The 23204-nt window shown below is 34.0% G+C and overlaps 3 protein-coding genes across 3 annotated transcripts; 1 reads left to right on the forward strand and 2 right to left on the reverse strand.

Moving 5' to 3' along the window:
* Positions 1-1304: 1304 nt before the first annotated feature.
* On the reverse strand, positions 1305-2530 carry LOC117214351 (putative uncharacterized protein DDB_G0294196). Its single transcript, XM_033460404.1, has 2 exons — positions 1706-2530; positions 1305-1427 (listed from the first exon to the last, which is right to left on the reverse strand). The coding sequence occupies exons 1-2, from the start codon at positions 2513-2515 to the stop codon at positions 1422-1424; spliced, it is 816 nt and encodes a 271-aa protein (XP_033316295.1). The 5' UTR covers positions 2516-2530; the 3' UTR covers positions 1305-1421.
* A 3309-nt stretch (positions 2531-5839) lies between these two features.
* Positions 5840-8902, reverse strand: LOC117214321. The gene is made up of 2 exons (XM_033460321.1): positions 8590-8902; positions 5840-8270 (listed from the first exon to the last, which is right to left on the reverse strand). Exons 1-2 carry the CDS (start codon positions 8754-8756, stop codon positions 6260-6262), a joined length of 2178 nt encoding a protein of 725 aa, XP_033316212.1. The 5' UTR covers positions 8757-8902; the 3' UTR covers positions 5840-6259.
* A 1029-nt stretch (positions 8903-9931) lies between these two features.
* On the forward strand, positions 9932-15209 carry LOC117214352. Its single transcript, XM_033460406.1, has 5 exons — positions 9932-10086; positions 10752-10949; positions 12859-13067; positions 13972-14112; positions 14983-15209. Exons 1-5 carry the CDS (start codon positions 9969-9971, stop codon positions 14998-15000), a joined length of 684 nt encoding a protein of 227 aa, XP_033316297.1. The 5' UTR covers positions 9932-9968; the 3' UTR covers positions 15001-15209.
* The last annotated feature ends 7995 nt before the right edge of the window (positions 15210-23204 follow it).

Here is a 23204-nt window from a genome sequence, read left to right on the forward strand (position 1 = left end):
ATAATACATATGTATATTAATGGAAATGCATTCGTTCAACTTAATTACTCTTCATCCTCCTCTGCGTTCTATCGATACCCTGAACGATGCTAATCGAGATAATGTACAGAGCATTTCCAAAAAAAAAAAAAAAAGAAGTATGTTACTAGATATGAAGACAGTGGAGATAATTCATGTACAAAAATCATTTAAGAAACTATCGGGTTGGCAACTAAGTAATTGCGGATTTTGTCATTAGATGGTATTGACAAAATCAGCAATCACTTAGTTGCCAACACAATATATGAGCCACTTGTTTTCTGATTAAAGTAATTAAGCATGGTTGATATATTGATAAACATAAGATTGGAAAAAGTAAATATAAATGTAAGGGAAGCAGTTGTACAGAATTTGTAAGGAGTCAGGTATAAAACTTACTTGCCAAATTGATTGATTTCACAAAATGAAAAGCAGAGGAGACTGATGAAATTATATAGAAATTAGGTAAATTGGATAAATCGATCGATCAATAAACTCGCACACAACACTGTTTTGACTCAAAACTTCAAAAATTTCAGAATGTCATCTACTTTAGTCTATGAAAGGCTTGCATAACTTAAATCATGTAACTTGTTTGTCAAGTGACGAATAAATAAATGTTACATTAAAAATACATTAGTAACTTTAACAGCCTTAAATGTAAATAAAATATTGATTGTGGGATTTTAACTAAGAAAAACAATATAAATATCCTCCACAATTTTTTAACACGCTGTAGATGATGTCATTGGCTCCATTAGCGACCAGTGGCATTCAGGGCACTTTAGCATTCCCTTAGAAGATTCCATAGTCCATTTGCTTGAACGTAACGTGATAAATTGTCGAAGATTCGTTGATGAATCTGACGACGACGATCGATTCTTCGTGTTATAAGTGATTCGAAATATTCTCGAGTTTGGTAAATGAATCTTGCTCGTGGCTGTCATCCTAGCTAATTCTAATTATTATGATTGCCCAGTGAGTGGAAAATCGATCTGTGGCTCGGTTTACGAAGAATTTCATAAGTTAGCTCGTATGAAGGCTGCTGATGATATGATGTCGTTCCTGAATTGGTAGCATGAATTTACAGTAGTTACAAACAGTATTTATACGCTGTTATTTCCATTGGAGACCATTTACATGCTAATTACTTAGGACCAGATATATTAAAGTTCGTCTCATTTAATGGTACTTTTATGTGACTAAATGTGATTAAATTTGGTGAGGTAAATTTTAGGCAACCGGTAGATCTGGTAGTTATTTGGAAAGAGAAATCAAGACGTGTGTATGTTTCTTCAAATTTTATTCATATTTTTCACAATCGTATATTTTCTCTCATTTTTGATCTTCTTAACTACTCTAGGTCCAGCTCTGGTGGTAACCCCTTCTGCTAGGTGCACACATCACATCTGAAAAAAGGCAAAATTTGACTTAATTGATCACCTCATCCAGAGAAATCGAAAATCCTATCACAAAAATACTGATCAAGCCCTGAATACTTATACAAATTTACGTTTTTATAAACACAGCTGAAGAAATGAACGGGAACCAAAACAAAAGCTTTCTCACTCAGTGGATACCAATAGCACCACATAATATTAAAATAGTTCAATACCGTTAGAGTAATATTGTTTGTACCAACATTGGTAAAACATTGCTAAGAGTATCGCCAAATACTTCAACTTACATGATGATGCATACGATGGGTCATGGGAACCATATGGCGGCCCATACTTCTCTCCTTATAGATCCTCATAGCAGGCTCCATGAAGACAGCCGAGGCCAAAGTAGGAACTTGCTGTTTAGTGCAGCTGCACTGCATAATACTCTGTTGACATTGTTGACACTGAGGTACCTTGACATAAGCGGCCACAGGTTCAGGTTCAGTAATCATCACAACAGGCTTGGGGGGAACCACCATCATTTGTTCCTCGTACGCAGGCCTAACAGGCTCCTTCTCTATTTTAGGGGCCACGATCTTCTCTGGTTTAGGTTCAGGCTTCACAATCTTCTCTTTGATAATAGTTTCAACCACTGGTTTCACAGGTTTCTCTTCTTTTGGTGGTTGAATGATGTTGACGTTGGTTTGAGAAGGTGGACAAGGTTGAGGCTGTTGGATGAATTTCAAGGAAGTTTGAGCAGGAGGTTGAATCACGTTGAGGGTTTGAACTGGCTGAGGAGCAGGTTGGATACTGAAAGTTTGAACTGATTGAGGAACAGCTTGGATATTAAGTGTTTGCATTCGTTGGGGTACTTGTTGAATGTTCAACGTTTGAACAGGCTGAGGAGCAGCTTGGATGCTATAAGTTTGTGCTTGAGGTACCATGCTACCTGAATCCAGACAGATGACTGATTTCTTGGATCTAGCCTGGTCGTCTTCTTCTGTCTTGTCGATCTTCAGATTATGGCCTTCGTCCAGTGATTTCTCGTTGATGTTCGTTGGAACTGCCTGGGTCAGACCCAAGAAGAAGAGGAAGAAGACAACTTTGGAATTCATTTTTTTAGTTGGATTGTTCTTCGAAGTCGAACTGTGAGGATCCTGATGAGGAGCTCGGTTTTTATAGGGATTTGGTGAAATACAGTGACCTGGTTTTATTTAGGAAGCACGCGTATATACGCAATGGTGCTGAGTGAGCGTAATTTGAAGGTATTGAGCCACTTTGTTGACGCGATAGTGGATTATTGGTTTGTCGGCGTGTTACCATGCGTGAAACGGTTCCGCGAAACTTTCCAAGATAGAGAATTTCTTGTATTAAGTTGCTTTACAAGCATTTTATAAAGTATGCGGCAATATGCAAATTATACGATATTTTTGGAAATACAAGACACAAAAAAAAGATAATTTCTCCAATTTCTTTAGTTTCTTTAACTCTCTAAATTTCTTTAGAGCTTTTCACTTCCTCAATTTCTTAAATTTATTCAATTACTTTACATTTTGCAATCTTTTTAAATATCTACAGTTTTGTGCAATTTCTCTATTTTTGTAAATTGCATTTTTTTCTAAATTCATAGCTTTAAAATAGCGTTAGTGACCAGCAATGTGTAATAAATGACTCGTGTAAGTGTAAGTAACGGGGTGTCGGTTAATTTTATTCGAAGCAACGCCTATTTGTTCGAGGTTAGACCTTCGGGAACAAAAAAATCGAAGTTTTGCTGGAAAGGAGCATTAACTCGGTATCTTTTACGGAATTCTACTTGCAGAAAAAAATTTTTCAAATTTTGAACATAAAAATAACAGTACGTGCGTCAGATCTTGGTACCATTTTAAATTAACGGAACAGTATGTTTGACGATGATAAAATTCATAAATTTATTGTTATGACCGTAGAAGCTTTAAACGATCGACTGTCATTTTGAACGTTAAACGATTGATTGACGTATTTTTACGATTTAAATCAAACGCAAATTAATTAAAAAAAACACAAGTTAATTATTTTATTCATTTTTTATTATATTATTCGCAGACAAAATGGACGATTCTTCGCTAGGCTTTCTCGGTTACTTTATTTCTGTCTGGTTTTGTTAATGCATATAATAGATCAAAGGGTTAATATTCATCGTTGTTGCGTAGCCGTGTGTTTGAGAATAATACGGAAACATCGGATGCAGTGACATTACGTTTTACTGCAAGAACATGTAACTCGATAAATAAACTCGATTAAGAAACACGATTAATAAACTCGATTTCGTCATCGTCATGGTTACGATGATTATTGTTATTATTGCATAATGTTTCCAAAATAAGAATGCATGTTGCATACAGGTTGAACAATATTATTCAGCTGATATTCGTTTCGTAATTGAGAAACAGTAGTGAGACATTTCGTCAAGATCACGCGTTCGTATTTATGATTTAAACAAATAAAATAAAAGGAAGAATATCGGGAGTATATATTATTTCTTTCCATAGCATATTTACATTTCCCAATTTCATTTATTTCTATTTATTTCCAATGTTATTATTTCATTTATTTACTGATTTTCTTTCTCACATTTCGATATGTTCATCGTACCATAAAATCATCAACAGTTTATTACTGTATTTATTTGTTTATTTATTTCCAATTAAATTTATTTGCAAACGTACCAAAATTCCACCTTGTCATAATTTACATCGTCATAATCCAAAATCGCTCGATAAACTGTTCTATTCTTAAGTCCTCATTTCTATTGGCAACTAAGTGATTGCGGATTTTGTCACTAGATGGCATTGACAAAATCCGCAATCACTTAGTTGCCAACCCAATATACTACAAAAAAAGAAGAAAAAGGAATGAAATTTGCTAGCTTGAAAGAACCCATTCTCTGCCAGTTTATTTTTCACAATACACCGATCCTTCTACGGGAAAAGGGGAAAAACTCATTTCACTGACCATTTTCCTCCGACGTCCAAAGTTGAATCAAACCAAGGTTACACGAAACCCTAACCTGCTTTGTAATTCTCCTCAGGAGTCTCTCTTTTTCCTCTTCAATGATCGAATTGTTTCTTCCCCGTCGGTTTGAAGAGAGAATACGTTTTAATCTCAAAGCAGTGCCTTCTCTCTTCTTCCAAGAATCACTGTGCTTCTTCCTCCTCTTTGATTAGAACACACCATTGTAGGAGAGCTTCATGGAAACTTATATATATATAGTAGAGTGCACGGCGTAACGAGATCGTAAAAATAAAAATCGAGTAAAAGTAATAGTACTTTACTTGCCTGCTTCTGTTTTACGTTGCATTGGTAGATTCCTGTTACTTGTTGTTGTTTTACTACCTTTGGTGCCTTCTTGCAATTTCTTTTCTAATGTGTTCCTTAGCACATTTTTCATTGAATTGTTCCTTTGGATGCCTTTTTATTATCGGGATTCACTTTTTGCTGTTTTCGCACTCCTTTTCCTATTTTATTTCCTAACTACTTTATTTAAAATGATGCTTCAGAATATCGTCTAACTGGAATTTTCTCAACTGTAGCAGCCTAATTTTTAGGTTAGGTTTTCAAAGAAATGCGTCCTTTTATTATATAATATTCTATAAGAAGAGAGATCTCTTTTGATTTCATTACAAAACGTAATTCTTTTACTTAAAATGATATTTTAGAACATATGTTTTTTTAATTATTTTTAATTATTGTCATTCTAATTTGGAGGTTAGTTCTACAGAAAATGAATCGTTTCTTATCGCGGTGATAAGTAATCTTTTTAAGATTAAAGTGGCTGTTCACATCTGATATAGAAAAATTTATTTTCTTGCACTGTTTAAAACGAGTATTGTAACGATCGAATGCCCCAGTCGAATATTTACTGTATCGAGAATTTTTCGCGCATCAGAAAACGCGTACATTAAAATTTCATGAATACGAATATCCCGGAAGATTTTTATTCAAATATCCGGCGAGTTTCACGATGTGGTAGATAAAAAACGATGAAGATATTCTGCAATTTTGTTTACCAAATATTGGCGATACATTTCACTAATTTCCATTTTTAGTCCAACCTTTCAAGCTATTATTCCAAACAATACGTAACACAAAAATAAATAAGAGGATAAATGTTGCAAGAGAAAAACACCTTCTATGAGAACTTATTCCATCAAAAGCGACTCTTCAAATTCTCATCTAACAATCAAATTATTCACTAGCTTCTGTAAAAATAATTCCCTAAAATCTAAACTACATAATGAAGATACGAAGAAGTATACAGGATGTTTCACATATGGTATAATTTAATGGGTAAAATATTCTTATCACAATACAAATTTCATAGAAATATTTTGTACAAAAGTTAGATAGTTTCTAATATTTTTATTCTGCTCGTAAAGCCAGCAATTTGGCATATTTTATTTCGCGTAACAAATAAAATCTCCAGATCAATAACGAATAATGTTTTTATAAACATGGAAACAATTATTCGTCATTTTTAATTAAGTAACTTCGTTTTTTATTCGCAGCTTTTACTCGAACATGACTCGAGTAAAATTGTTTTCAAATAACTTTCAAATAAAGCGCACGAATAAAACGAACTTGCCCAAGAATTATAACTAATTTCTTGAATAAAATTTTATCTAGATGATTGTCAAATAATTAATCGCTTTTTATTAAATATTTATATATGGAAAAATTCCTCAAATAAAATTTCATTCGAACCATAGAATTCTTCGAATAAAATTTTATTCGAATTCTGAAAAAATTCTTCGAACAAATTTATTTTTATTCCAGTCTTCTTTAATAATGTTCCATTCTAACTGATTATCGTTTCCAAACTATCAAACACCACTCATAGTCTCTATCGTGCTTTCTTCAGACACATCGTCATCTCCTATCGTCTCCATTTGCATCAATCTAGTCTTCGGGGAATCTTCGCCCAAGGACCTGTTCCCCGAGAATCCATTCTTGTCCCTAGAATTATTATCTTCGCTCGTGATGTCTCCTTTCCTCTTAATCTCTTGCTGCTGCATCGCCTCGCGAGATTCCACTTGTTCATTACCCTGATAACTGTCATCCATCTGCTCCACCATCTCAGCTCCCATCTGCTCGCCATTTTCATCGATCTCGTAAGACTCCTGATCTTCATGTTTCTCCAATTGCTTCTCCCATCTGCTACTATTAACAATCTCAACACCATCTCCAACAACCTTCTGCGTCGTCCTGAACACGTTCAACTCCCCTGGAATATCGTAGGAACTGTGTTTTACTTCTGGAGCATAGATCTGTCTGCTATCATCTGATGTCTGAGTCCTTTGAGATTGGACAAATTGGGACCGTACTACTTTTGGTTCTCTTTCATAAGGAATTCTAGGATTTCCCATTGCAGATTGTTGGTTGGACTGAATTTTAGGATATTGGGTATGTTCAGCTTTGGAATATTGGTTGGTTTGAGCTTTGGAATATTGGTTGGTTTGAGCTTTGAAATATTGGTTAGATTCAGGTTTGAAATATTGCATAGGTTCAGGTTTGGTATATTGGACAAGTTCAGGTTTGGAATATTGGACAGGTTCAGGTTTGGTATATTGGACAGGTTCAGGTTTGGTATATTGGACAGGTTCAGGTTTGGTATATTGGACAGGTTCAGGTTTGGTATATTGGACAGGTTCAGGTTTGGTATATTGGACAGGTTCAGGTTTGGTATATTGGACAGGTTCAGGTTTGGTATATTGGACAGGTTCAGGTTTGGTATATTGGATAGGTTCAGGTTTTGAATATCGGATAGGTTCAGGCGTGATATATGGGCTAGGTTGAACCTTAGAATACTGGTTAAATTCAGTTTTAGGATACTGGATAGTTTCAGTTTTGAAATGCTGGTTAGGTTGAACTTTGAAATATTGATTAACTTGAGTTTTAGAGCTAGATTGACTCATAGGATTGCCGTGTATAAAGGAATCACTAAAATACCTATCAGACCTAGAGCTCATTCCAAAATCCTTCTTCGATCTAAAATTTCCCAAATCTTCATTATCAGATGACAGGCTGGATGGTCTTCTGATATGATTGAAATAAGGTTCGTTATTGGAACCAGGCAAATATTTACCCATTCCAAAATCCTTCTTCGTCCCAAAATTCCTGAAATATTCTTCATTACTGATTGACAGACCTGAAGGTCTTCTGAAATTATTAGATGAAGGCTCGTTATTGAAGCTCGTCTCAAAGTCCTTCCTCATTCCAAAATTTGAAGGTTTCTTTGGATGACCAAAATCAGACTGACTACTAGACAAGCCATAATCCCCAAAATACTTGTCAGGTCCTGTGCTCACGCTAAACTCCTTCCCCGCTCCAAGGTTCCTCAAATCTTCTTCATCATTAGCTAAGGCACTTGATTGTCTTTTGAAATTATTCATAGAAGACTCACTATTGGTCAGGCCATAATCCGCATACAATTTGCTCGAAGGTACCAAGTCAGATTGGTCTTTGATGAGGTCATAGAAATTAGGCTTTCTGTATGGTGTTCTATTTGGAGTTCTTGAAACTGGGAAATGAGATTGATACGAGGATGCTGGATTATTTATACTGTGAATAGAGGTGGTTTGCGAAGGAGCCACGTCAAAATCGAAATCTCGTCCGATGGTAAAGGGATTCTCGCGTTTGCAGGTGGCTGTTGATTTAGTGACAGGTGGGGTCCCTCTGCTTCTGATGGCTCTATCATACGAGGCTCTATCGTATGGGTCATTGAATGGAGAATTGTAGGGTTGCTGGAAGATTGGGTTACGTCTAAATGGTTCGCTGCTCTGCCAAGGACTGCTTTCTGGCTCGAGTCCATGATACTCTCTTCTGGACGTGTCCCTAGAAATTTAGGGTCAATTCTAACGTTTCAGCGTCAATTAAAATAAATTGGGAGTTGTAAGGTAAAAAATATTCTTATGGTGAAAGGTCTAAATTCTTTCAAATTTTCGTCAATCTCTTGGAATTCAAAATTTAAAGGATTCTTTAATTTAATAATTTAATTTTTTCATTATTCTAGGTAATTTTCATGGTAGAGTCTATCGCTCATTCATTTTTCGGTAAAATGGAAATGGAATTTCCTAAAATTTTCAAGAATTTCAAACAGTTTGATATTTATAAGCTGATGAAATTAAGAAACGCGAAGAATTCGAATTCTCACCATGAAACCAGGGTGTCTGGTCGTTCTCGACGACACGAGGGGCAGGAAGCATGCCTCAGATTTCTCGTTTGCTCTTCTTCGTCCCACCTTCGTAACTGTGGCGATCCAGAGATCGCATTCAAGAACAGACAAAGTAGAAGAAGTCGTCTAAAAGATCGTTCGAACATGCTTATATGGTTATTAAAGATCAGACCTCGTCGAGACGCTTTTATAAGCTACAAACGCGACGAGGACATATACTTCCTCTTTGTTGCGTCAGAATCTCGTGTTTCCTTTACGTGGCCGGAAATGAAGATGCATTAATGATTTACTGGCTCGGGTTAGCCTTGATCTCCTTTTCCCTGAGTAAGATCAACATTATGATGATGCAATAGCATAAACGTTGAAATACTATTATTATTAAATATTATTATCGTTATTATTATTATTACTATATGTTGTACAAAAAATAAATATTCGTTTTAAAGCTATCGTCTTCCTGCCATAATTAGGATATTTTTTAAACACATTTCGCTCATCGTACGTCAGTTTCTGGACAATTTCTTGTAAATCGTTTAACTTTCTTTCTACGAATTTATTAAAAATACCATAAATTTAACATATTTAACGTTGATAAGAAAAATTATTCCGACGGTCTATTACACAATAAATGACAAATATTCTTGCCATTTTCTGAATAAGAATTATAAATATTATGGATTCCCTTAACGTTCGACCGATTTCATTGCAAATTGTAAATTTGAGTAAATATGGAAGAAAGTGGGGGAACTGAAATTCAGTCTGATATATGAGACGTCATCAAAGTGAAATAATAATAAATAATCCGATTATTTATTGTTATGTTACGCGCAATGTTTCCCTGTTGTTGACAAAAGTGATTGGAGTGAAATACGAGCTGCCCCTAGTTCTCGTTCCACGAATATTTGCATATGTATTTCCAACTAATTTCACACGCGTCGTACAAGCTGTACCTTTTCTTCTTACTAAACCGTCTTCCTGTTCCTCTCAATTTTCACTTTGACCAGGTTAGAAAATTCTTCTTTGATTAGAAAACAGTCCGTAACAATGTAATGAGAATAATTTCAAAAATAAATTTACTTTATAATAATTGACAATAATAACTGAAAGTAGATGAAACTCGTCCATACATTCCTCTTTCTATTTTATTTCACTTAGAATATAATCTATAGGGGGAAACGATGCAAAAATAGGAAAATTTTGAAATTGGAATTGTCGGAATTTCTTGGAAAATTATTCTAAAAAAAAAAACTCTCGAAATAACGAATCATTACGTTCCCAAATTTTAAGTTCTGGTTTCTCAATCATCGAACTAGTGTTAAGTATCTAGTTACTTTTTCAAGGATCCTTCACAATCGCAGATGGCGCTACGAATGTTCATCCACCGAATGTTTCTTCGCAGACAGGACACAGACGATGACATAATATCGAAGAAATCACTACAATCAGTCAAGCAGATCATCAACTTTCTGAAAGAACGTAAGGAATTGTGAATTTACAAAGCAAATTTACTGCTAATTAAATTGTAATTATTCGAACGATACATCTTTATTCTTTATTTCCAATACTGTTAATTCTACCGTATAAAAGCTAAATACCGTAACTTCTACTATAAAAATTAAATGCCATAAATTCTACCGTTAAAGCTAAATGCCATAAATTCTATCACAAAGGCTACATAACATTTTCTTGCTGTTATTAACGCACAGAATTTTTTATTAAAATAATGAACACTGTTTTGATACCATAATTGATTAAAAATTATATATACAGGTTGGTTGGTAACTGGTGGTACAAGCGGAAAGGGGGTGATTCTACGCGAAAGAAGAAGTCGAAAATATAGAATAACAATTTTTTTTTTTAATTTTTTCATCAAGACAACGATCTACAGTGGGATCCGTTATAACGTACCGCACGCGTACCGAGCGAAAGTTCAAAGTAGATTTTCTCGAGAACAAAGCCTCGAACGAAAAATTGTTATTCTATATTTTCGACTTATTTTTTCGCCTAGAATCACCCCCTTTCCGCTTGTACCACCAGTTACCAACCACCCTGTATATTTATTTTCGTTTTCTTCTGTAACGCAGTCTGACGTGATTAGGTTAATTAAAGACTCACAAAACTGCTTTCTGTCTGATTTCAAGATGCTAGAGAGGAAGGGCTATTTCGACGTGCTGGTCGTCGCGATCTTAGAAGACGAATTCTGAACTCGTTGAAGAAAGGCGAGAAACCTCATTTAGGGAACAACGACGCGGCTCTGGAATGCGCAGCCGCGTTGCAACTTTTTTTAAGCCATTTGAAGAAACCTGTGATGCCTCAGCACGTTCAACAACTTCTTCTTGGTAGACAAAAGAGTCCTACGTCTTCTTTTAATTGAAAGGATTACCAGGGGAATTGCGAGTCAAATTAATTTTGCCATTTTTTCTTTCCCTTTTTTTTCGTTTATTGTTTTTTAAATTGTTTTAAAGACGTTTATTGTCTTTTAAATAAATTTTAGGAGATTCTGAACATTGAAAGATTCCTTCAGTGATTTGGGAAGTTTCGTCTAATTTCGTGAGGTTTCAGTTTCTTTAGAAAAAATCTCTAAAGTGATTGTGATTTTTCGCCTAATTATTAAAGTGAATTAAACAATTGAAGAATTCCGTATAACAGTTCATACAATTATTCACTAACATACAAGATAGAATTTTTGAAAAAGCACTTTGGTATTTTAATTACTGAATGGATTAAAAAAATTGAAAATTCTTTGAATAATAGTAAATGCAACTATACGTTAATTAGTAAAATTTCATAGAATTAACATTTTTATCCTATAGAGAAGAATACTGAATAATTAAAATCTGTTTTTATTCTTCATCAACGAAAATTCTTTAGAGATCTAATCGAAGTAGGATTTACGTTTTATTCTCATAAGCATACAATTTTTTTTCTTATATTTGAATTTTCCTTGTGTTTCCTTCCTTCTTTAATTAAAAACCACCCTGGCTTCTAACTGTTACGATCTCTATATTTAAGCATCGTAAAAAAGGAGGTTAACTGGTGGGGAATCCTATTACGAAGATCACGAAATCTCAAGCGGCGATTTTTCTCTGAATTCAAAAATTTATTTACTTTATATTTGGACAAACATTTTTATTAAATCCATTGAAAAATAATTAAGAATCTGTTGGAATCTAAAGAAAAATATAAGATCTATAGAAATCTGAAAAAAGATACGAAATCTACCTATCTGTTTGTCCAATAGAAATTAAAATCCCTAGAAATCTAGAGAAGATCGTGTTATCTACGGAAACACAAAGAAAAAATATAAAATCTAATCATGTCTATGTCGGATAAAAACTAAAATCTCTAATAACTCAATGAATGTTATAATATTTAGTATATCTTCATATCCAATAAAAATTAAAATCCCTAGAAAAAAGGTTTACCAATTTATATATCATATGTTTATGTTCCCTCTCACTTCCACATGAAATTACTCTTACTTAAACAAATCCATGAAACGCGGCATATCTGTTTGCGATCTAGCCAAACGATACGAATCATCGATTAAATTAACGAGTCCAGCCATCATGGTGTTAAGTAATAATTCCTCGCGTTACCTAACCGCAGATATTTGGAAACAATATGCACTCGTGTTCCCCTCCTGACATGGTTTCGAATGACCACGTTTCGACACGATATTCTACGCTATAAAAGATCCTGATACGTGATACGTGCTGGTAATTAAAACCGACTGACGCTCGTTATAGAAACAAACGAGAATTACCAAACTGCCTATCCGCGAAATTTTATTGTTATATCACGTTTCATTTCCTCTTCTCTCTTCTGTGTAATTTGTAGCAGTACTTTTATTTACATATAATTGAAATAATGATTTTTGTTTTATTTTTTAGTTTGAGAATTTTACTTTCTTGAAATGTACGATTATCGTATTTTATAGAGAAAGATATTTGTAACTTATAAAATCCATATCTTGGTAATACAAAGATCTAAGTGAATAACTTCAAGCGTACCACCTAACTAATATATAACTAGAATATAACTAGAACGAGCGTTACCAACGTTAGGTACAAATATTTAATTTTTATTTTTCTTAACTTGGTCATTCGCAGATAAAATTTGTCTATTTAAGAAAATAAATAAATAAAAATTCATAATTCCTTTTCTTCGCATATAAAGGTATTTATCTGCATACGAGCATCGAAATAAAAAGAACCAATGACTGAATAATAATTTTTCGTAAAACAGCTGACAATCCCGGAGTGACTGCGCACATGATCGCCAAGGATGCACTAGGATTGATACGACAAGACGTCGGTGGTCGTCACGGAGAGCTTCTAGCCGGCCTTCTTGATTTACTCAGACACTTGACACTCTCTGGCCCTCCATCCGAAAGATCAGAGCTTCGTGGATCACCGCTTCCAATCGCACTTCTTCCAGTCTTTTTTACTTTGACGGTAAATCATTCTCGACACGATCGAATGAATAGAAATCAAAATTGTTATACTACGTAAAGATCAGATTCTATTTTACGATTTCCCTAAATTTGTTAAATTATCGAAACTATGATTTACAAGGTTAGATTCGTTTCCATTGTTTGACTACATTGTTAAGGCTAGACTATGGATGTTCATGCAAATTCATATTTTTTTTTAATTTAATTATTAACACTAGAACTACTGCACTAAAACACTAGGGAATTCCATGTTATGCAGTACATTTTTGGTACTGTTTACCCAACTGGGACCATGATCCCTAAATGAGCGTTGGCACATTTATAAAATTGTAAACTCAGTCGTTTTCACTGGTGTGATAGGTTCCAGTGTTGAGAGCAGACTGTGCATGTTTATGCAAATTCACATTTTTTTAAAATTTAATTATCAACACTAGAACTACTGCACTAAAACACTAGGGAATTCCATATTATGCAGTACATTTTTGGTACTGTTTACCCAACTGGGACCATGATCCCTAAATGAGCGTTGGCACATTTATAAAATTGTAAACCCAGTCGTTTTCACTGGTGTGGTAGGTTCCAGTGTTGAGAGCAGACTGTGCATGTTTATGCACATTCATATTTTTACAGAGCATCTTATGTTACGTACATGACGTTAACTGGCCCAATCGAAACCGGTGTCAGCTTCCTCTTTGTGAATATATATATAGATATACACGTATATAACGCTGCTTTGTTACAGCGTATTCGCAACTTTTTCGAGGCTGTGCAATTCTTGAGATCCCTTCGAGCGGAATGGATCGTTGATTCGGTTTAACCCAAAGAACAGAAACAGCCACGAAACGAATCACGATGCAGATCGACAAGGATTTTAACGCGACTGATCGATCGTTTTGCTGTTACAGCCGGCCGATCTGGTGAAATGGAAGCAAGTGGCCGCCAGATTCAACGAATTAATTACCGAGGCCCCCGAGCAACTGCAGCTGAATGAAAATCGATCGTGCGAAATGGAATCCGCCAGGCTATCCGTCGAGAACACGGACAACGTAAGAAACAGAAACTTTCTTAAGGTTTAGAAAAGATTAATAACGATCTTGCAAGCAATCTCAAACGTGATTCTTCTTCATCTAACGGGAGAATTTATTTTTGATGAGAAATCAAATAGATATATATGAGAGAGGAGAAATTTTCGTGAAGAGATCAGCTTTTCTTTCTTATTTGATGGAAAGAAAATTGTGGTTAAGAATGTGGTAGAGATAAAAGGTTCTTTCAGTAGATTGAAAAGATGGTAATATATTTGAGAGAAACCAAATATAATATTGTGGAGGATTCGAAGCTAACTTAAATTTAAAACGAGTTTTACTGAAACATAGTCTAAGAATAAACTAAATTCAGACCTAACCTAAACCGAGTCGATGCTAAACTTAATTTTAATCTAAGTTAGACGTGAAACATATTCAATGCAAATCTAACCTAAATTTAAATGAAATTCAATTCAAACCTGTCTCTAAGCTAAATCAGTTCAATCCAAAACTAATCTAAATCCAGAATAAATTCAATTTAAAGTTAACCTAAATTATCAAACTAAGTTCGATCGAAATCTAGCGAAAAGTAACTTAAATTATCAAACTTAATCTGAATTAAATTCAATTCGAATTCTACCTTAAATCTGAATTCAGTAGAAACCTAACCTAAACTTAATACTATTATGCTATGTCTATAGTTGAGCGCTTCTTATAACCTAGAAATGGTTAATATAAAGCAGATAAAGGAAAAAGAAGAAGGATAAATAAAAAGTGCCATTATTCCAATATCGTTTCTTTCCTGTATAATAATTTTTTGCGTGAAAGAATTCGCTGAAGCACAGCCACGATTTTAATAACAAATTTACACAAATGTCTCTTTTACCGTTTTAGGTTAGGTTGGGGAGATAACTAGGATTCTTGCTGTGCCGTTGCATGGCCCGCCGGCAAGTAGACTTCATCCAGTAATTTCCAATTCGAATCGAAGCAGCATACAAATGTAATTCTTTCGTATAAATGTAAGAGAATTGTGTAAATTACTCGTACTTCCGTTCAACCGATGACAATCACAGAAACCTACATTTTCACCTAAATTATTTCTTCTTTTTTTTTTTCTTTTTTTTTTCGAAAAAAAGCAACTATTATAATTTCATTTTTTTTTTTACCATTTATGGTTTACAGTGAAAAAATCTCTGGTTCATGTGTAATGGGATAAAAATTGAAATACATATACGTTACTTTAAAAATATTGTAACGATTTGGAGGAGTCTTATGTATTTAGATTAGACATTGTTACTTTGTACTTGTTTGTTTAGAAATATACAGAAATATACACACATTGTGCATAGTAGAAGTTTAATTGTAACGTCAGTCTACGTAAAGAAATGCCTTGCCTTGTAATGCTTTTTATAGTTACGCTGCGATTAACAATAACAATTATCAAACTATTGTACGTACTTTCTATCAAACAATATTCACTTTTTATTCCGAAACTAAGAGGAAAAATTAAAATAAGTATTCAATGAGTCATGGTCTGTCTCGTGTTTGAAGAACCATTCAATTTCTAGAATTCAAATGAAATATTCAAATAAATATTCAATGGGTCTTGATCTGAAGAAATCAAAAGAAAGAAAAGATCATACACGCGATTAAAATGATCATTAGCAATGCTTAGGACGTTCTAACGTGTATCTGAACGTCAGCGTGATCGTTAAGGCATTCGAATAATCGTACCTAACCTCTAAACTTAGCAGAAGGATTTCACGAAGCAGTTGACGCGTCTCATACACGCCAGAAGCCCATTGTCTAACCCGCTATTGCTCCTCGATATTCCATTAAGGCGTTCGACAAAGCGTCACGCGAGCTAAACTGAGAAAATGGCCCTCGGAAGCGGGCCATTTACAGGCAACCATATGAGCGTCCTAGAAAGGGATGTGCAAGCCTGAAAACGCGCGATACGCTTTCTATCAGGACGTTTAGTATTCCTCTTAACGACGTTGCTCGAGACGAAAATGCAGATCAGAAATTGGGATCTCGATGGAAGAGCCTGTGCAACGTACGAGGTCTGATGAACGACAGGAAATTTGACACGACCGTAACGACGATCATGTCGAATGAACTTAAATTGTATTCTGATGGCAGGAAGAACATGCAGAAGATGGCGTCGAGAAATTGCGCTCGATGGCATTTTCAGATAAGACGTTCGTTGAGTTGCACGAATTCTGTTGATGGTATTGGGTTCCAGGATGAAGCGAAGGAGGTAAATTAACCTATTGTGCTCTATGGAGGTATACACATTACACAGGGTCGAATTCAAGTTTTCGAGCTCTGGGACTATTGACACAGCGGAGACCTTGGTAGAATTAAGTGGGAAGGAGTTAAAATGAAATTTTACGTAAATGTGAAATAAAACCTATTTTCTGATAAGTTATACTTAAAATTTGTTAAAAGACATTATACACTTTCAAAAGAGAGTTGTTCATTTTTCAATTTTTCCTAAATTAAACGAGTAAATTAATCATTATAGTCGTAATATAAAATGTATTTTTATCGAATAGCGACGCCCGTGGAAAGGCAAGACTTGAAGCTGTAGCTTCCCTGAAGCGACACCTGACATATGCAGAATGTGCCAGTAACCGTGATACAGTCGGCAAGGAAGTAATTCTGTATGAAAAGATAAACTGGAACAGTTTAACAGTCGATAACAAGAATCTTTTTTATGAGTTTCTAATTGCTTTTTTTGGTTTATGGAAGGAAAAGAAATTGATGTTGTTCTTTTTTATCTTCGATATACGAGTTAATGGTGAAACGAAGATCGGAAATAAGACTCTTAAAAATAATTTTGAATCGCGATATACGCCTTATATAGAATTATACGACTTATCTACTTTACGCTACTTTATCTACTAAAATACCACTCTTAAATTATGCATGCACTTAATTAAATCTTACTTATAACTTATATCTTACTTATATATTAACCGTTGATACAAATAGTAAGCACTTATTTAGAAATACCCTACCTAACCATAAATCTAACTTAAAAGTATCCTACCTACAAATTTAAAAAATCTCTACCTTATCGAAAATCTTATTTCATCTGCATCGTAAAATGTTTTCATGAGCCCTATTTATACAAATATCTAGTTGTAGTGAAGCGATTGGAGGATGGGGAAGGGGCAAGGACTGCTGTACAAAATCTTGGACACTTATCATGCATCTAGAGTCGTTACGGTCGAAAATACTCAAAATAATAGTCAACGCCCCATGGTATATCAGAAACAAGGATATACACAAAGACCTAAAAATACCAAGGGTCAAAGAAGAAATCAACAGATACGCACAAAAATACAAAGAAAGAATGACAACACATCCAAACCAGCTGGCTGTTGAAACGAGCAAAACCCACATAAAAAGAAGACTAAAAAGAAAACACCCCACTGATTTCACTAAAGAAATAAAATAAACAAACTCGAAGATGGTATCCATCCACATGTTATTTAGCAATAAAATTAGAAAAATTTACCAAATGTCCAGCTGGACAAATTGTAAAGTACAAATTAAATAATAAAAAAAAAAAACTCTAAATAAAGAACACTGAAAAAGAAATGACTCTACCAGCCAAACGGGCCATCAAAGGGTATCCACTCGATATAAACCCGAGCAAACCGTGAGTGGAACGTGAATTCTATGTATTTCGCAACTCAAATTTATTACACGTAACTTACGAGTGCTTTATTACATTTTCAATGTTAATCAATCTACTATTGACAAAAAAAAAGAAAAAAAGATAGAAGATTCCCGCGTGAATTATTTATTTGCGCAACACTAATAGCTATTAACCTATGCACTCAGGTGTTTAAATATTCGCAACGCTAAAAACGAGACATCCAGTGCAGCCATCTGTAAGACTGCTGGCGTAACTGCATCGGATCATGCAGGATCGTGTTTCCACAGTCCAGTGGAAGAAGATTGGGCATGATACAGGCGCAACACTACTTCGAAGAACGCGGTCATTTGTCAACGCAACTCAAATTAAAAGATTAATCAAAATAATCGCGATGGGAGTCCGCAACACTAATTCTTAAAACAAAAATAAAGTTAATTTCCATACGTGAATGCTACATACTAATTGCAATGCTATAAAATTAATGAGAAGTTAGCGTTTCTAAATTTAGCTTTAAACGACAGGTAACAAGATAAACTCTAACGTATATTACTCTGTAAACAGTTCTAACAACTCAAAATCAAAATTACTAAAGACAATCGCGATGTGATAACCCGCAACACTAAAACAAACACGATTATCGTCATCTCGCAACTCTAATTCAAACCGTAATCAGTCTCTCGTGACGCTAATAGAAAGCCGCGAAACTTTCCCGCAACTCTGACTCAATTGTAATCAATCTCTCGCAACACTAATGAGAAAAGTCACAATTTGCCCAATATGGTGATGGACCGACATGTATATCGGTCAAGAAAGAAAATACTACAACTACAACTACAGATGGTAAAAGCGAGCATAGTGACAAAGTAGTAACATTAATAACTTCCCATGCTCTGGATGACCCAGAGGATGGGAAGCCATTGGTAGTTGCCCTCTTGAGTGGCAGTTTGCCGGGCCTCTTCGGCTTATAGCCTCTTCTTTCTTCGAGCGCAATGCCCGCTGAAACTTAAATCTAAGCTCGAGACTTCTAAATCGCAAACAAAAAAAAACTTATAAAGCTGAAATAAAAATATAAACCGCGGAAGCTGATTGAAGTGCGCATGGACTGGCCAACGATCACGGCCGTGATCGTTGCCCACTCGTATGTGCGTGCTCGAGCGATAAACGTTCGTTTCGAGCTCATTCGCGACCGCGACCGCGAAATTCGAAAAATCGATAGGCAAAACCAGAGACGAGAGCATGCTCTGCTCGTGCCAGTTTCACCGTCGATTTTTCAAATAAATTTCCAGAAACAGGTTGGTCACGCGAAAACGCGCCTACCCGACCAGAGACTGTGCCAACCTGCCCGGCCCTACCTACTTATAGTTATAACAGACACACCAGAAAGTATACTACCTATCCTACCTAGCGCTATATTTAAAAAATGGCAAAACAGGCACACCAACACACACGCTCCACGGTTCTCAGGCAAACGCTCGGGCGCAAAGGTCCTACACTAGAGAGGACGTCCCGGGACGCCTCCGACACCCGAGCTTAACACACCATGCACACTCTAAGGTACGTACCGTTTTCCTGAAATCGACTGACGAAGGCTAGAGACCATTGCGTGCAAACACAATAAAAATGAAAGAATAAAAAACAAAGAGTGTGTCTATTTCTCAAAAAAATATTAAATGATACGAAATCTGGTATGATTTATTAGAATTTGATGACAAAATTAATAATATTGCTATCTACAGTTCCATATTTAACAGGGAGTCTGTTTCTACAATTTGTGATTGAAATAATATTTGTGTAGATTTATTTTGTTATTATTTAAATTTATAGTGTACGAAATAATTGAAACGACGCAATTCCACAGCCTAACAACACACACACAATGTGGAAAGTACGTCGTGCACGATACACTAACGCGTCGTCAGTCGCTCAAACATTATCATTTTATAAATGGTCATCGTACCCATTGCCTTTCTCCCACCCAAGTAGCACCTGGACACGTGAGCGAGATCCTGGCAATGATACGGAAAAGATCAAACCTGAAAATCCTAACTAAAAAAATTATTAGTACGTCTGTTTTGTATTTAACAGGCTAATCTTTCTGCATTCTGCATCTTCGAATTTTATCTCAAGTTACTATCACTGTATTTTCTATTTTGGCTAATTTAATGAATTACAACAATTCTAATACTGAAATTATTTATAGAAAACACAAACAAGACCAATACAACTTAATGATTCACTCAAATAACTGACTTTATATTTTAATTAATTATTAAAATTCTAATTTTCTAATATATTTCTAATAATTCTAATTCGTATTAAAACAAAATATTAACAATAAGAAGTTTGTTTAATAACTGACTCTAAATTACATGTTAATGCAAGCCTCAGGCAGTCCCTTTGTCAAAGCATATTTTCGAAAGCACAAAAGCAATGTTCAGAATTTGTAGCTTTGATTCCGAAATCTGCCAGTCGCAAAGTTTCTTCTTGCACAAGAAATTGAATACATCTTTGTACGGTACGAATTGAACATTAATATCTTTATATTTTTCTAATTAATACTTAAATTCAAATATGAAAGACAAACAATTAAATTCTTTAGAATATTATGTTCAGAGAACACAAGATGAAATGAAAAAAATTTATTATTGTCACTATCATTATGCAATAATTGGAATTTTTCATGCAACGAAATCGGAGGGTATTCGATTTCTCTGCAAGGAAATATTTAACCAAGTCATTTCAATACATATTATTTATTCAAATATTCACATTTCATTTATATATGTATATTTGGCTTTTGCAAATATTTAAATTAATGCTTGATATAATACTGTTTGTATCAATTAATATCATTATATTAATGTTATGTAATAATATAATATTTCAATCGTCAATGACATTATTATTAATATAAAAAAAGCGACGTGCAAGAAGATATATCCTGAACTAATATATAAAACACAGATAAGAAAATGTTACTACTCGCGGGTATAATAAATACCCGTGGTCACTATGCTCGTCAAAAATTCTACGTAATACAACCATTTACCCGTGTCGATTCGGACCTTTCATCCTACGACATGATTGAGTGACTAGAGGAACATAAATACATGCAACTTACAATTACATGCAAAGAATGTTGTCCTTTATATCGTTGTGAACCAAGGAAAGTCATCGTGAAACCACCATTAAATCAAAAAAACGAAATCTGGAAGAAATTTGTAACAAAGTTTTAACAAATATCTGTATTATAATTTCTTCTTAAAGACAGCGTTAATTATTTAAAAAATTTGAAATAATGAATTTCATGAAATTCTAATAACACTATTCCATTCAAGAATGAGTTTAAATTCGTCAAATTTTTGATGAAGTTGTATTTTTTAATTAGTAATAATAAACGCAAGGAATAAAATTAAATTTAAAATACAAAGGTAGATACTTACATTCTCAACTTTTGAAGCACTACTAGGTCCTTTTGATGGAACAAGAAGAGGGAGGAGTGAAAAACCTTTAACAAAAAATGAATTATTATAATTAGTTCTGGAACACACAATGATGATTGTTCAAAAAATTTAAGATAATGAGATGTGGCACTCTATGAAAACTTGAAATTTTAATAATAAAAAATACTCTAATATTAAAATTAAAAATCTGACCTTATCCTTTAATAAATATGTAAATACAGCAAAATACGAAGAATAAAATTAATTGGGATAAAATATGCAAAGATTCTTACATGCTTAGTTGCAAAGCACCACTCCATCCTTCCCAATGAACAGGAAAAAGTGAAAAACCTATAACAAAACGCGTGAAAAATTATAGTCTGTTCTGAAATATATACTGCTTATTGTTTAAAAAGTTCAAAATGATGAAAGATAGAACTCTATACAAGTTCTAAGTTCTGATAATAAGAATTGAAATTCTTATAAAGACTGATTACAATTAAAACCTAAATATTGTAAAACTAAAATAAAAATTTAAAATCTAATAATGATAAGAATCTAATGATTGCTAAACCATGTTAAACAATTCTATTGTATATTTTAATATTGAAACTTTAATATTCTATTTCAACAGAAACTAATAATAAATCAATTAAAATACGAATAATAAAATAAATTAAAGTATAGTATACAAAAATACTTACGTTCTTGGACTCCAAGAGAGGCTTTATCCTCTTACGAGACCAGCCACTTTACCATCGAAAACGAACGTTTGAAAAAAAGGATTCATAAAAAAAAAGAAAAATAAGAAACTACATATTACCGCGCCCGTTCAAATAACAATCGGCGAACACTGACTCTAATTTCTTGTATGATTATTATGATGAAATTTAATGAGAGCTATGTGCTCTAAAGAATATTGAAAATAATATAAGGCAACAAACACTGACTCTAACGACCGCATTGCGCGCGATCACAAAAATTCTCTGAAAGAAAAACTTTATTAACGGGTAGGGGTTAAAGAAAAGAAGCAATATATTTTTTTCATATCTCTTTTTCTTCCAACAACTCCGAGAGTTTGTTCATGAAAATATTACTACTATATTAACAACACCAAATATTTAATTAATACATTAAAAATATTATTAATATTGTTAAATAATTGTTAAATGTTTACGATTTCATAATATAATTGATTTGTAAAAATCATACAGTGAATGTTCGCCATTATAGTTTCGAACATAGTTTATACCGATAAAATATGGCGCGCTCTTTTTTACGGTTAAACAAAGCTGCGTAATACGAAAAAGACGCGATGCGCAAAATATGTCCATCTTAGTATTCGTAATGAACCACGAAATTAATTTAGAATTTCGTTCTATTACGTATCAATTATGTTAAGATTATGAATTGTTCGTTAAAAATGTATACTGATCGAATACTAAATAAACGTTACCAATTGTTCAATAATATTAGAAAGCAAACATGTAAATGACTTTGTCTCTATTAAAATGAATCAAATGTTACCAAATCTCCACGAGAACTTGTTGAATTCATCGCCGATCACCTTCCATCCTTTTTCATTCCGCGCCATGTTTGTTAATTTCGTGGCGTCCTTCTAATGTTTCCTAAGTTTCCTCGTAATCTGCTGGTAATCTCAACAACGAAAGACCAAAACAATAGAATAAATGTATTAAAAGAACAAATTGTATAAAAGTGAAACAATGGTCAAGGTCAAATTGTTTTTTGAAAGTTCATTATACAAGCTACCGGCAAATGTGACAACCAAAAACATGGTAACGCAACAAAGATAATCAAATAATAGGTTACAGAAGATTGTAATAAATTATTGAGTAGAAACGTACATTAATTAAAAAATAGCGTCGGTTTCAGCACTAAAAAAATGTCTATAACAGTACTACCAGGAAATTCCACTTTGCTATTACATTGCAGAAGACAACACCCATCACGAAGTAATAATAACAAAAACAAACGTCTGGCTG

Source organism: Bombus bifarius, unplaced genomic scaffold, assembly GCF_011952205.1.
Source record: "Bombus bifarius isolate JDL3187 unplaced genomic scaffold, Bbif_JDL3187 scf7180000009200, whole genome shotgun sequence".
In the NCBI taxonomy this organism is placed as follows: domain Eukaryota; kingdom Metazoa; phylum Arthropoda; class Insecta; order Hymenoptera; family Apidae; genus Bombus; species Bombus bifarius.

What these genes read in the sequence shown, in the direction of transcription:
- LOC117214352 (XM_033460406.1), top strand. Translation starts at nt 9,969, where the DNA reads ATGGCGCTACGAATGTTCATCCACCGAATGTTTCTTCGCAGACAGGAC. An exon ending in CATCAACTTTCTGAAAGAAC is followed by an intron (nt 10,087 to 10,751) that starts GTAAGGAATTGT and finishes TCTGATTTCAAG; the next exon opens with ATGCTAGAGAGGAAGGGCTA. An exon ending in CGTTCAACAACTTCTTCTTG is followed by an intron (nt 10,950 to 12,858) that starts GTAGACAAAAGA and finishes TTCGTAAAACAG; the next exon opens with CTGACAATCCCGGAGTGACT.
- LOC117214351 (XM_033460404.1), bottom strand. Translation starts at nt 2,515, where the DNA reads ATGAATTCCAAAGTTGTCTTCTTCCTCTTCTTCTTGGGTCTGACCCAG.
- LOC117214321 (XM_033460321.1), bottom strand. Translation starts at nt 8,756, where the DNA reads ATGTTCGAACGATCTTTTAGACGACTTCTTCTACTTTGTCTGTTCTTG. An exon ending in CCAGACACCCTGGTTTCATG is followed by an intron (nt 8,271 to 8,589) that starts GTGAGAATTCGA and finishes CTAAATTTCTAG; the next exon opens with GGACACGTCCAGAAGAGAGT.